The sequence below is a fragment of the Acanthaster planci genome, linkage group LG02 (genome assembly GCF_054643075.1).
Source record: "Acanthaster planci isolate LZ-2023a linkage group LG02, COTS_SCS, whole genome shotgun sequence".
In the NCBI taxonomy this organism is placed as follows: domain Eukaryota; kingdom Metazoa; phylum Echinodermata; class Asteroidea; order Valvatida; family Acanthasteridae; genus Acanthaster; species Acanthaster planci.
Genome location: NC_141778.1, coordinates 2,585,093 through 2,600,019, shown reverse-complemented (window position 1 = coordinate 2,600,019; position 14,927 = coordinate 2,585,093). Strand labels below are relative to the sequence as shown.

Sequence of the window (14,927 nt, the reverse complement as noted above, 5' to 3'; positions counted from 1 at the left end):
CTGTATTGGTCATTTACAAATGCTTCCTCTTCCAATACACAGATTATCATTAGGGGTCAAGGGGCACTTGCCATGACCAACAAGTATGCGCAGTACTCGAGCCTGGTGACGCACGCCGTGAGCGGTGATCGCAGCGGGCTTCTGACACTGTTTTGGGGCCAGGTCCTCGATGCCACTATGCCGAGGGCATTGTTGCCGTTCTCCCTACTGGCTCTGGACGGAACCACGGTCACCCTTCCAACCATACTGGACTGCAAAAATGTTGAGATAGCTATCGACGGTAAGAGCACAATACCAGCAATCCTAATTCAATGTAGCTGTGAGTAAATTATACCTTGTATTTGGTGTCATAATTTCAATAGGTATTTTGTTTTTCCATTTGTGGTGAATTATTTGCCTGCTTTTCCCTATTACCAAGTTTCTATTTCATTTTGTTGATATGAATTGAGATACTGCATATTGGCCAGATGAGATCGAAACTTTTATCTTTGAAAAAATGTTTTCTAAAATGTGTATTTCGCACCACAAAAAGTGACTCTGTGTAACAGTCACCATGTGCTAAAAGGAACACTGATTAAAAGCACAGTTAGGCACCAGCCTTTTCCTCATCTTTTACTTTCTCAGGGAGCCTGCACAGCATGGACAGGTTCACCATCAGTTCTGGCTGCAAAGTCTCCTTGGAATACAAAGGCGGTGGGAGAAACTACATTGACCATCTCGACATCAAGACCTTTGGGTCCATGTACATCAATGACAACCAGCAAGGCACAGTCACAATTGAAGGAACCACGCTGAATGTCCGTAGTGGAGCTCTGGTAAGTTTATTTGCAATTGTTTTCAACAACAAAATGTTTATGTGACCTTTTTTCCATGCCTATCAAACTTAGGCTTATTGAATGGGCACAGTTTAACAATTACGCATGATCTCTAGACAGGTAGAAATTGTTTTAAATTTTAATTTAGAAGAAAACAGCAAATTTTAAAATTAGTTTTCAAGGCTACTTTAGAATCTTAAATTGTGATCTCAAATCTTAAATCTTAGACCTTAAATCCTAGAATTTAAGTTGAAACGACATTTGCCGTTTCCCACAGCTGAAATCAAGCGACTTGAGCCTTCACTACGTCAACATCAGCATAGAGCCATCAGCTACCCTGTCCATCGGCTTCCAGACAGAACTGAAGCATGAACAGGCCATTGGTAAGAGCATTATGAGCTTTGGCTGGTGCACTGAAGATTGGTAGTCATGGTAGAATTCTGGGTGTAGCTTCTAGCACGTTTTGGATGTAGAGGTTGGATAGATATCTGAAGTCACTGCTTTGAAACACAGCAGAAAATCCTTAGTAGTTTCAGTATTTTTCTGATCAGTTCCAACCACAAATGGTGGCAAAATAAAACCTATCATCTTTTAGTTTTCGTGCCAACAGCTGTACACATGTAAAAACATTTTTGGCTGAATACTCTGCATTGTGTCCAAAAATGTTTAAATTCTGCATTAAGAAAGGCAGATTGTAAAATTGGTCACAATTTTCTTTCACTTCTAGGAACTAGTCCGGGTCTGCCTGGGATGCGCGGCTCATCCGGTGCGGGCCACGCCAGCAACGGTGGGCAGGGACAAAACCAGCCTCGCGTAGGGGCAACCTATGGTTCCTTCCTGACCCCTGACCTTTTCGGATCAGACGGGGGTTACTCCACATACCCTCATCTGGGTGGATCGGGAGCTGGTAGGGTCTACATGAATGTGACAAGGATACTAACGGTGGACGGAACTCTGTCTGCAATAGGTGAGAACTCCTTGGACCCCAGAACCAGATCACAGTTGTCTGAAAAATCTTCAAGTAATTGCTTATTACCCACGAGTATACAAGCATTCGAGTCTGTCCGTGTTAAATCCTGCCAGATCATTTTGCATAAAATCTTCACATTGGATTATTTAAAGTACTTTTTAAACTAGTTTTTTGGTGGTGTAATAAATTTTAGAGACTATACAGTGTTTGCGTGGCTGCCATCTTGCAGGCCTGTGCTTCTGTTCCACAGGGTAAGCACAAAGGAGGTTTCCCTGTGAAACGAAAGAACTGCTCTGCACGATGGCTACCATCAAGCAAAGCCTCAATAAAAGTTTAGTCTGGTTTTAAATGGGGCGTATAAATATTTTCCATGATTTGCTAGCCAAATAAAGAAGATTTAGTTTTAATCTGATGTTGAGAATGCTATGTTTATTGTTCTGTGCGTTGCCATTTTGTCTTCTTTGAAGGTGGAGCATACCGGTCCCCAGGAGCAGGGGGCGGCAGTGGAGGAAGCATTTGGATTGAGACGGAGACACTTGATGGTGATGGGGCCATCGATGTCTCCGGTGGGGCTGGATACTCGGGTAGTCTAAGCCCCTATGGTGGGGGAGGTGCCGGTGGCCGCATCGCAGTATATTACACAAACAACCACTTCATTGGTAAGATCTTTGACACAGGACCTATCCTGTTGCAGTGAAGGTAAAATTTTTTCAGAACCAGTGTTGAACATAAGGCAAGTGGTTTATCTCCAGAGTCCTTGGCATGAATGACTGAGAATGTTTCCACTTGCCCTGGATAGGGTTGTGAGTCCATTGCAGGTTGCTTCAAAGCTAATGTCAGTACCCATGTACCTATGTTCCTTTATGGAGAGAAGCAAGTAAAGTGCTTACTTGAGGACACAATCTTGGACATTTGGGGCATTCAGACCCCTGACCTTGTAATAAGGAGTTACAAACTCTAACCATGAGAGTCACACTCTTTGATTTTGTTGTCATATAGGTGATTTTGAGGCTACTGGTGGTGACAGCAGTTTTGAGCCTGGTGGTCCTGGAACGGTCTACTTGCACAAACTCCAACCCCTGAATGGTACAACTCTCCTGGATGCGACAAGTGACGAGGCTCAAATTACCCACGATTCCAATGTCACAGAGCCCCTCACCAACCGCACGCTGTACATCAACAACCGTGGCCGTCGGCCCCGTGACTGGAATCGCAACATCACTGATGGTTATGCTGACTATGCAAGCTTGCCAACGATCATCTGGCTGATGCCAGCAGAGCGAGCTCAGATTGACATCGTTCGAAACGACCCCACCCACAACTTCACCGAAGACATCATCCTGGATGAGCTGCACATATACGGCAGTGCTCAGTTGGCGTATCTGGACTCTGAGTACCACGATCACTCGGTGGACATCCGAATTGGATCCATTTCCGGCGATCGGTCAGGGAAGATGCTGGTTGGCCGAAATCAGTCGCTGTACGTCTCCAACGCTCACTTCCCATCAGACATGGATCTGTACCGGGGCGGTTTGGCTACCCTGCACGGAGAGCTCACAGTGGCTGGGGTCAGGATTAATGTAGAAGGGGTGTTGGAGAATGCAGAGAATATCACAGTTGCAGATGGAGGTAAAAAAAATCCAGAATTTATTATAAAAGTCTGAAATACAAGAAACTAGTACTCGGTATTTGATACAGACATCTGGGGTCACATTATTTGTTCCCCAGTGTAACAAATTACTAAAGCTACCTGACACAAGATACCACCTATCGCTGTGGTAAACCATGAAATGTTCACAGGTTATCAGTCGACATGTACAAAGATTCCAACCAGCCAGCTGACACCGGCAAGCTCAGTGATCGAGTGGTTAAGACGTCTGCACTTGTAAGCAGGAGGTCATGGGTTGAGTCCCACCCGAGTATGCTTACGTGCTTTTTCACGAGCCTTCGGGGGCATACACTGAGCATACAGTGTTAAAATACATGTCGAGCAGGGCAAAAATCCAAAATTAATGTACAAAGAAAACATTTGAACTTTAGGAATTAATTTGTTGTTTTCAAACCTATGAAGGCACCTTGCTCATGCATGAGATGATCAATATTGACGGCGAACCAACAGAGACCTTGAACTTTAAGGCCATCAACATCCGCAACCACGGCACAATGATGGTAAAAAATGGCCGTGACAGACGGACGCTGGACGGGGAGTTCCTCCAAGTGTATGGGGGTGGCCAGTTGTTGTCCACCAACCTGCACATCGTCGCGGACGTGGTGATTGTAGACTCCAAGGGGTCCATCACCGTGGATGGTGAAGGTTTCCCCGGCAACAGTAAGTTCCCAATTGGGTTGATATTGATCATCCTCTTTAGGAATTAATCCATCCTCTGAATTGCCTGTTTTGGTTAACTTCACAGTGGGTGCTGAAGGATTCTGTGGGATTTGCTAATTTGTGTGCGCTTGTACATGGTGCCTTGTGGGGTACCGGAACAATGGAAGGTACCCCACAAGGCCAGTTTTGATCCTTGTGGGGTACTAAAGTGGTACCCCATAAGAATTTCACGAGAGATATTTCAAATTTACTCAAAAAGGAGGAATTTTCAAGTGCCATTCAAAGTCGCAAATTGAAGTGTTTTATATAAGGGACTTACAGTCGAAATTTCAACCCAGGAAACTGAATTTGGTTGAAATGGCAGTGATTTGAAATTTTTTCCATGTTGTGTGGGAGTTTTGTACACGAGAACAAAGGAAATACCCCACAAGAATGCATATGTAAGGAAGTGTGAGTTGATGTGAGTTAATTTTTGTTGCAAATTAAGACAGCTTTTGTTGGGTTGTGGAGCCAAATCCGACGCCTGTGACAAGAAAGGGACTTAATGCATGTGTAATTGTAAAACTGAAAAAAGAGTTTGGGGTCGTAGAAGGGTGTTACCCAGGGGTGGGCTAAGATCCCCGTTAACTGACTCCAGGATATCCTATTCAAGATCTACAAGATGAGAGACAACTTGACACCTGGTGGCACTGTTCATACAGGCTTCAGCAGTGACGAGAGTGACGCGTTTGCTGACAAAAATCACAAATAGGAGGGGAGATCAAGTGCCCCACCCCCGGGTCTACCATTCAACAGCAACCCCATTTGGGACCTTGTGTAATTCTGTATGATAACTTGACTTGGGTGTCACTTTACAGTTTCAGAGATTCAGTGTGCTGTTGTCAGTTACATATTTCATCAGAAGAGATGAGATTTTCTTACCTTGTCATTTAAAGGTGGTCCAGGTGGGGGCTTCAAGTATGGCAACATCGGCACTGGAGCTACCCACGGTGGAGAAGGGGGTTGCCAGACCAGTTCTCAGCTTTCCCCTCCGGCCTATGGATCCTTCACCACCCCTGCTGAATATGGAAGCGGCGGAGGGAATGGGGGCGGTGCCGGGGGCGGGATACTGTCGATGAACATCAGCCAGTCGCTGAGGGTGGAGGGCGAGGTACGGGCCAACGGCGTGCGCAGCACCACCGACTTCAGTGGCGGAGGGAGCGGGGGGAGCATCCATATCCTCGCCGAGTACATCGAAGGGTCGGGTGTTTTCCAGGTTTGTGAATTTCCTGGATTGTAGTTCATACTGATGGATTTTTTATCAATCACAACTAGGCTGTCTGGTAATTTCATCAGAGCTACATCAACCGCTTCAGGCTGGAAAGACCTGTTTCATGATTTAGTCATCTCTAAACCAAGGCATGACTTGTGGATGAATACGTAAAGAGTGCCTTGGCTCACCTCCAGCTGACATCTAAAATCCTCTATTTGTTTTGTGTATGCACACACAGAAGTCCGCGTACTCTTTGGAGGTGGCCAGTGTGTTGAATTGGCCCCTGTACACAGGCTGTCAATATATTTTAGAAGAACAATGTGCCGCTGGTTTCCTGTGCAAGAAAAGTCTTTGTGGAAATGCATTTTTGTACTGAAAGAACACATGCATTTCAGACAGACAGTGTTAAGGAGGGTTTGTTTGTTTAATTGTAGGCCAACGGTGGGGATGCCAACTCTGGCGGTGGAGGCGGTGGCGGCAGGATGGCCCTCTACTTCCAAGAGAATAAATTTGATGGCGCCTTTGAAGCCCGGGGTGGATGGGGAGCTCATGAGCATGGGGCCTCAGGGACCATCTATCGGAAGAGAATGGCCGAGGGTGAGGAGCACAAGACTTTGAGGGTGTACAACCGAGCAGACTCGGTCCACACAGCCCAGGTAGGTCCTTAGATTGTCCTGAGTGTCTGTGTGTAGATTTCAGGGCAGGGCAAGTTGAAGCACAGACTTTTAGTCCATTTGTTCATTGACAGTAACCAAAGGCCTTGGCACATTACCCTCGTACTCGAAAGACCCAAGTCAAACCTTGTTGGGAATTCGTCACCACACCCATCTCATACAGTAATTTGAATGTTGTTGGTTACCTTTGCATTTACGTTGTGAAAAAAAGGCTACAGATAACCAGCAGTGCAATTGAGCTTTAAGGTCTGGTTTCTGAAGTCTGTTGTTCAAGTGGTGTTGTTCAGGTTTGGTTTATTTCAGCACAAATTTGATCAAGGATCACTAGTTAACTAGTGGCTGGTTCATGACGTGCTCGGCGCATGTGCAGTGAAGTTGAAGTACAAACGACCCTAGTCAACTGTTGTCAGGTCATTAGTCCAAAGGGGAGAAGGAGTGCCCTTCGGAGGGCAAAATAGCAAAAATAAAAGTTAAAATTGTCGTTTAGTAGTGACTTACTGTTTTTCTGGCATTATTCTTATAACTGGTCCTCTCTGCACTGTGCAATGGTCTATGGCAACCAACGACACCACCAACTTCGGTAGGCTGGTTGCAAATAGTTGACCAGGCTATTCCAACCATCATTAAATAACATGTGTTTGATCAGAGTTAGTTGAACTATATGGTTAACTGTGGTCCTTGATTGAACTTGCCCATAGTTGTCACTCAAACTTGCCCATAGTTGTCTCTCAAACTTGCCCATAGTTGTCTCTAAAACTTGCCCATAGTTGTCACTCAAACTTACCCATAGTTGTCACTCAAACTTGCCCATAGTTGTCACTCAAACTCGCCCATACTTGTCACTCAAACTCGCCCATACTTGTCACTCAAACTCGCCCATACTTGTCACTCAAACTCGCCCATACTTGTCACTCAAACTCGCCCATACTTGTCACTCAAACTTGCCCATAGTTGTCACTCAAACTCGCTCATAGTTATCACTCAAACTTGCCCATAGTTGTCACTCAAACTCGCTCATAGTTATCACTCAAACTTTCCCATAGTTGTCACTCAAACTTGCCCATAGTTGTCACTCAAACTTGCCCATAGTTGTCACTCAAACTCGCCCATAGTTGTCACTCAAACTTGCCCATAGTTTCAACACAGATTGTCCACACTGATTCATATACTTCCAGTGCACTTCTTTGGTTTGCTGTGATATAAGGCCATGTGTAATGGACATTGCTGAAATGGCTATGGCTAGTCTCTGTAGCATGCTAATTGTTAAAACTATAGCCACAGTCACAAAATACCTGCAGTCTGATGCTGACTTGGATAAGTGAACGTCTTTAGTGAAACACTTTGCTGCAATCCTGTTGTAAGCAAAAGTTGAAAGTCTGCATTGTATTCCGAGTTTCGATAAACCTCCGTCTGCTTGTATCTTTCCTGCAGTCGCGTCGGACTTGGATTACCCTCCCACCTTTCTCCGACCCAGATCACGACATTGACCTGCTGGATGTTGGTCAGTACGCCCATGTGGAGCTGGAAGCGGTGGACGCGGATGGCTACGCCACCAAAGACAACTCTACCAGGTTGCTCCACGTGGCCCAGACAACCGGAGACTCGACGGCGACTGTTCACGTTGGGGAGTCGGATGAGCTGTACATTGCTTGGAATGCCTCCAGATATTTGCCATTCCACTTGGTCCTTTATGAGGTACTTTTAAATTCAAATATTTTTGCAGTCATGGTAATGATATACCTTTTAAGATCCTTAAATAATGTTTGGCAAGTTGTCTTTTAGTAAACGTAACAGCTACATGAATTGTTTAGTCCAAACTTGGTTTCAAAGAGGAATTCGCAGTGGCAAAGTTATTTGTAGAGTGTTAGCAGGTTGTTGAAATGAAATGAACTCTGGTTAGTTCATTGGCACCTAGTAGATATATACATGTACTTCTTGGTAAGTGTGATAGCTTACCCATGAATTACCTGGTTGTAATCATTTCATACCCACTACAGAATGGAACAGCCTCCCTCCCTCAAGACACTTTCCTCCAATCAGTGGATTTCACTCTCCATGCTGGCGATCTGATTGGCTTATCGGATTTGGAGATTGGTCTCAACTCCCGGGTCACCTACCACCCCCCTGCCCGAATCAACTCTGCCACCCAGAGCGAGGCAAATTTGCATAGCCTTAGTGTGCTGAGTGGCGGGGTGATGGACTACACAGGAACTGCCGCTCTGAATCAGGAGCTTAGCATTAACCTGGTGGGGGAGTTCAACATGAGAGCTGGGGCTTTGATGACTGCAGATAAAATGGACATTTCAGGTTCGTGTTATCAGTTTTAAAATTTTGCTTCTTTATTGTCACCAATGCAAACTTAAAATTGTCCAAAAATTTAAAGGATATTTTGCTTCAGAATGAGAAATGATATTTGGGTAATTTATATTAAAAGTGCTTGCTTTAGCTCTTGAGTTTACATTGGAGATTCTCTGCTCTGTAGTACAATAATATGGAGCTCTAAATTTCACAGTTCTTGTTGATTGTCTACAGCGGACAGCATCACAATTGATCATGAGGCTACGCTTGATGTCAGTGGGAGGGGCCACAGACCTGGGCAAGGCCTGAGCTCAGGTATCCCACATTCCAGCGGAGGATCTGGTGCATCCCATGGTGGCAGAGGTGGGATGGGAGCTTATGTGTCTTATGCCAGAAAGGCCTATGGAGATGTGTTGAGGCCCAGAGAATTTGGAAGTGGGGGAAGCTCAGCTGGAGGCAGTGGGGTGAGTTAGGAAAACTAGGAAAGTGTATGCTAGATTGTCCTTTGATGGTTAAAGTGGGATAAGAGAATTTGGAAGTAGGTAGCCATTTTGAGTCCACAGTAGGAGACATGCAAAGATTATCTATTGGTTGCGGAAGTGGGATAAGTTTTTTGTTATGAGTTCAGCTGTTCCACAACAGAGACTTTCATTATGCTCATTTGGTGGTGGCAGCATGGAGATAGATGTTTCAATTTTTACATCTAACACAGTAGGGAATGCGATTACTTCCTGTCAAAACTTGAATCAGAGATAGTTGAATCATCATGTCTCCACCCTGTTTTGCTCTCATGATATAAATTTGCAGAATTTGTGCTCAGGAGGCGGTGTCCTACGTCTCCGAGCCCACAATCACACCTTGATAGATGGAGATGTACTGGCCAGCGGTCACCATGCCAACATCCTCAGGACCGGTGGTGCAAGTGGTGGCAGCATCTGGATTACGAGCAGCAGCATCAGCGGTAAGATCTTGTCTTGATGCGTCTGGTTATTTGGTATACAGTCATCTTCTGTCAAAATCTGGAGCTGCATAGCAGCAAGTAATGCTCAGAAAATTTACATGCCCAACTAATGTCAGCCTTGAACCAGTCACAGTCCATAGATACAGTGTGCCACTGAGGTAAATATGCTGCGATGTTTAACTTTGTCTTTTGTTCAGGGAGGGGTAAGCTCATTGCCAACGGTGGCCATGCGACCTGTGTACCTTACTGCAGCCAATGTGATTCAGAGAAGCGTTGCCTGCAGTGCACCAGCTACAAGTTCCTGCAGTATTACAATTGTGTCTCAGATTGCTATGACAGCAACAACCGGAGATATCCCGATTCCTGGCCTTGGAATTATGCAACAGGACGATACTGTGCTCGGGAGTCTTCAACTAGCACGAGGGTAACTTGTGGAATTTTTACTCTTGAATTTAGATAAGAAGTACAGAGAGGATTTCAAATCCCTGAAGGAACTGGATTTTTCGAGTACATCTGCTTGCTGTCAGGACCAACAGGCCTGTGTCTCATGTTATTGGGAATCCTCTGTCACTCAAGGTCCTTATCATCACCGTAGCACTATCAGGATTTGATTAGATTGCTAAAGGGCTGGAGTATACTGAATTGTAGCAGAATTTCACTTCAGTTGTATTAAATAATGTGACATTCTGAGCCTAGCTTCGCAAATGGCTAGTGCACGGCTTATACCACAGGTGTATTGCTCTGATATGCCCATGTTGGAGGCATATGGAGAATTTGAATTCCTGCTTTTTTGTTGAATTTTGCTTTGTACAAAAACAAGGAAAGCATTTCAAGATTTAGAAGATTTAGAAGATTAGAAGATGTGCTCATTGGTTCATTCCCCCTTCAGGTCAAACTGTTATTTTGTAGAAATAGTTAATATAACTTTGTAGTACAGTAGTATTAACTTCTTCATTAAAGTAATAGGCCTATTATCTAGCAGATGTATGCATTGGATGCTTGTAGTTGAATGTAAATCAAAATTGTCTGTTTACAGGAGATTGGTGGAGGTGGTGCCGGCGGGCGCATTGCTGTACACACCAACAATTTCAATCATTTTGTTGGAAGAATGGAAGCCTTCGGTGGCCGAAGTCACAAGGAAGCCGGGGGACCAGGTACCATCTACCTGTCCAACATCACACCCAATGAAACGGTGCGATCATTGCTCATCAACAATGACAAACGTGGCCCAACACGGACCTACCTGCCCTCTAGTGAACAGGACAGCTCACGAGCATACATCATCACCGATTCAGAGCATGGTGTGAGCGAGTACACCTTTGAGAAGGCTACCCTAACGGGTATGGCTCACTTAGCCTTCGAGAGCTCAATGAGTGGGCCTTTTGACGTGACTATTGGCCACTTGGACGGAGACAGGAGTGGGTTGATCCACCCCAGTGTCAAGTATCCAATCACAGTAGAGGATTCTACATCTCCATTTCCTGCAGGGTTCAGAGTGTATGGGGACACTTATGTCAGCTTCCCAAAAGGTAAGGATTTCAAAATTTTGTGAACTTTTTGCAAGGCTGCACTTTTGATGTGCACAGCATTAATTGTTTTAACTGAGGAATACTCAAAGCTGTTACTTTTGATGTGCAGAGCATTTATTGCTTTAACTGAGGAATACTCGAAGCTGTTACTTTTGATGTGCAGAGCATTTATTGCTTTAACTGGAGAAGACTCAAAGCCGTTACTTTTGATGTGCAGAGCATTAATTGCTTTAACTGGGAAGACTCAAAGCCGTTACTTTTGATGTGCAGAGCATTAATTACTTTTACTGGGGAAGACTCAAAGCCGTTACCACCTTGCTGCAATGCTTATGTGTAGATGCTTCGTGTTTGTGCACATTCTGGTGAAAACTGATCCCTGACACTGCGCCTTCCGCGTGTGCACAAGCCAGTGCACACATACAATGGGTGCTTCACTGGATCACCAAAGTACAGCAGCATCTGAGGTTGTCAGACAAGCAGCATTACTTGCCACTGTCTGCTGTCATGTCATTCCTGGTGAAACGAACGCATCCATGAAAATTTGAAAGCAAGGCTGGCCTTTCAGTTTGTATGTTGCATTTTTCCCTTGTTATCAGTCACCAGACTAGAGGGTCTACCAGTCAACCCTGTATACATCGAGGGCACAATTGATGGGGTGCAAGACCTCACTGTTGGCCAAGGAATGCACGTATCTATTGGAGAGCACGTAAGTTTGACTAAATATCATTTTTGACACTGTCAAGACAAATTTTAACCTTTTTTCCTTACTTCCAAAAACAATCTTTCGCTGGTCTTCACAAAATTGTTCATGTCTGAAACGAACCTGTTGATAGCTACAATATGTTTAAAACTCTTTGAAAGTCATAGAGCTGGATGGAAGTTCAAGTGTCAAACCACTGTATCTTACAGTGAGACCAATCGAAATAATCATGTGTTTATAGAAAGCTGTGGTTTGTTTAGGTGTGAGGTCAAAATACAAATGCTTTTGAAAGCATTCAACGCTTTGTAAACGTTAAACCCCACTGACGGTCATCTTCGAACAGACGAACGCTTCAGCGAGGCTGGCCAAACCGTTGCGGTCGAGTACACCTTGCACTCTGCAGCTTCCAGTAAACAATGGACAGCTCATCGCATTACGGCATCATAGACTTCTGCGGTCTGATGGATGAGTCATAACAATAGCTCTTTACTTTGCAGCTCTGCAGGAGGATTTAGATCGGCAGACTGTTTTAACTTCCTGATGAAACATGTGTATTGAGTGGTTGTGTTGCGCTGTCGGTTTTCAGACCAGTCTTTTCAGGTCTCGATACTAGGAAATCTTGATATTTTGTCTCGGTATTGTGAGTCAAATGCCACCAACCATTGAACTGTTTCGAAACCGTTTGTATTTTGACCTCACGCCTTAATGAATGCTTCGCAAATTATTTTGTTTGAATATAGAAAACTTTTTCAAGTGCCCACCGTGAATTGTCCTGTTGTGTACTGTCTGTATTAAAACTGTCATGCCTTATGAAGAGGAGTTAATATTTGTTAACCGTACCTTTTGTTTCTGGCATTTCAGGGAAAGTATTCTGGCCAACCCGACAAGTTCTTCCCTCTTAACACGCTGCACGTCCTCCCCAGTGGCCAACTCTCCTCCTTCTACCCAGCCGGCTTGAGCTATAACCCAGCCTTTGACATCTTAGACCCCTCACTGAAGCTGAGACTCAGCGGTTCTTTGCAGATTCACCCAGGGGGGTTGATAAAGGTATAAACTGTGAAACTTCCTTTGGGTCAAGTTCGATCAAGAAGCAGTGTAGAAATAGTAATAAATTTATGATGAATAATTTTGCCTTTTTATCAATATTAAAAATTGAGATCATCACCAATTGAGCTACGGTCAAACATCACCATGGAATTTCACGATCCTCATGGCTCCCTGCCGTACTAAGCATCTTAACCCCGTCGCACTGGGAACCGTTGACAGTCGCGGCTTTGTGTGAGGATTAGTGCATACCACACATACTGTCTACTCACCATGCAGCTGCTGGTTCAATGGGGCCTGCTGCTGGACAGAGCTTTGCATTCTGGGCATACCACTGCCCAGCAGTCACGGTCAAAAGAATCCTGGTGTTAGGGGGTTAAGCTAGAACTTTTTGGCTGCGTAGAAAGTTTATGAAAGTTTCATTTTAAATAGCCATTAATAAACCGTTACACTTGGATTTTTATTTTTCCTCAATAAAAAAGGAAAGCAGACAGTGGCCACAGTCTTTGGAATTTTTGTCAATTTGGAATGATATTAATGATTATTTATTGGCGTTTTTTGCAGACCAATTATCTTGATGTTGTTGCTGAGGTGCAGGTGGAAATTGACACTGCAGGCGTGATTGATACATCAGGACGAAGCCCAGACGTACAACATGGAGGGATAGACGGTGTAAATGGTTAGTGAGAGACAAAACCAAAATAAAAATCATGTTTGCAGTTCAGAATTCTGCCAAGAAGTGATGTTGCTGTTTGAAACTTCTTCTTTGAGAGATTAAGCAGTCCTTATCTTTGCCTTTGTTACAATTGAAATAAAATGATATACCTAATTTCTGGTAATTCCAGAATTTAGGGGTCCATTTTTTTTGTGTCCCTGTCACATCTGACATGTGATTTTGTAAGTTCAGAGCCCATGTTCTAATTTCCAAGAGTGACGCATTAATGCAAATTATGTGCCAAACAAAGTAATAGTTTGAAATCAATGCCGGTGATATTTCCATGTCAAATAAAGGTCAGATGTAACAGGGAGACAAAAATGTCATACTTTTGGACCACTAAGTTCTGGAATTACCCACCTCTAATGGAAACCAGCTTCCTCACTGGTATCCTGCTTATTGCTTGCTGTTCACGTGCTTTGTTATGGCTCGGAGCCTCGTTGATGTACAAAAATTTGGTCTCTAAGTACAGTACATGTGTACATTGACAGGCTGTGTGGGATTTTTTTTATAATTCTGCTTAGACAGAGATGTATGATAATAAAATAAGTCATCACATTACTGAGAAGTCATCGTGTGATGGAAGCACATTTACTGTCAGAATGACTTTGTTCTTGTCATCTTGCTAGGGGCATCTGGTGGAGGTCACGGGGGCAGCGGTGGGCAAGGTAATGGACAGACCATTGTCGGTCCACCCCGAGGCGCTGCCCTTGCACCCGCTAGCTTTGGCAGTGCCGGAGGCATCGGTAACAAGTCCCCCTCAAGCCCTGACTCGGCTGGCAAGGGGGGTGGCGTGATACTGATCTCCGCTCCCGTGGTGGAAATTGACGGGCAGCTCAAGTCAGATGGGACTGGTGCCAGTCAATGGTACAGTGGTGGTGGCAGCGGTGGGACCATCTTTGTGCAGACTCAAGAGCTGCGTGGACAAGGTGAGTTGATGCTATTGATAACTTCAAATTACTTCGGCTGCCCTGTTGCAATTTTGTAAACTTTTGAGTGTAAGCATTGTTTCAGTGTATGGAGAAAACATGTTCACATTTGGGCAAAATGAATTGAACAAAATCTTCATTTTCTGTATTTGTGTTTGAAAGTTAAGTCCCACCCTATGCAGGTTTGCCTTTTGAGTGTGGGTTATTGTAGAGTTGATATGTTTTGGTTGCAGTTTTCAAGCAACCTTTGCTGAAATCTCTGAGCTTCAGTCTTTCCTTGAGGGATTGAAAAACTCACCCATCTTGCAAGACAATATATGTGACTGGCTCTGCAAAAAGGTGTATTAAATCGCCCAATGGAAATACAAGTAATGGCCCATTCCATGTGGCAAGGGTGAAAATATTTGGAAATGTTTTGAGGCCGATTGCTTGACCAGAAAGCTTCTGTTACTAAGGAAAACCAAGAGCGTGTCTAATTTAAGTTTAATGTTTCTGTTCGTTATGTTTAAAGGGCATTATCTCAAACAGCATGTGTGATGAAGTGAAATTATATGAATATGCAAATGGCAAATAACTTCAAAATGCAAAATGCCACTGAGATGAATAATATATCCAATGAAAGCTGAGGAAGTGAGAAATTTGTTTATATATATATATTGCTCAAATTCCAAAAAAGTGACATAATACACCTTTTTGCCGAGCTGGTCACAT

The 14,927-nt window shown here is 44.1% G+C and overlaps 1 protein-coding gene across 1 annotated transcript in view; it reads left to right on the top strand.

Annotated features, from left to right (window-relative positions):
• LOC110985773 (uncharacterized) overlaps positions 1–14,927 on the top strand; it is a 125,770-nt gene that overhangs the window by 36,749 nt on the left and 74,094 nt on the right. Inside the window, exons 36-54 of the mRNA XM_087133596.1 lie at positions 43–280; positions 625–815; positions 1,093–1,198; positions 1,543–1,782; positions 2,253–2,444; positions 2,785–3,414; positions 3,857–4,114; positions 5,050–5,369; positions 5,801–6,022; positions 7,472–7,735; positions 8,038–8,347; positions 8,573–8,802; positions 9,146–9,299; positions 9,497–9,723; positions 10,336–10,828; positions 11,425–11,534; positions 12,390–12,575; positions 13,137–13,251; positions 13,917–14,216. Of these exons, the coding sequence (XP_086989722.1) occupies positions 43–280; positions 625–815; positions 1,093–1,198; positions 1,543–1,782; positions 2,253–2,444; positions 2,785–3,414; positions 3,857–4,114; positions 5,050–5,369; positions 5,801–6,022; positions 7,472–7,735; positions 8,038–8,347; positions 8,573–8,802; positions 9,146–9,299; positions 9,497–9,723; positions 10,336–10,828; positions 11,425–11,534; positions 12,390–12,575; positions 13,137–13,251; positions 13,917–14,216 (4,786 nt within the window). The remainder of the gene's footprint in view (positions 1–42; positions 281–624; positions 816–1,092; positions 1,199–1,542; positions 1,783–2,252; positions 2,445–2,784; positions 3,415–3,856; positions 4,115–5,049; positions 5,370–5,800; positions 6,023–7,471; positions 7,736–8,037; positions 8,348–8,572; positions 8,803–9,145; positions 9,300–9,496; positions 9,724–10,335; positions 10,829–11,424; positions 11,535–12,389; positions 12,576–13,136; positions 13,252–13,916; positions 14,217–14,927) is intronic.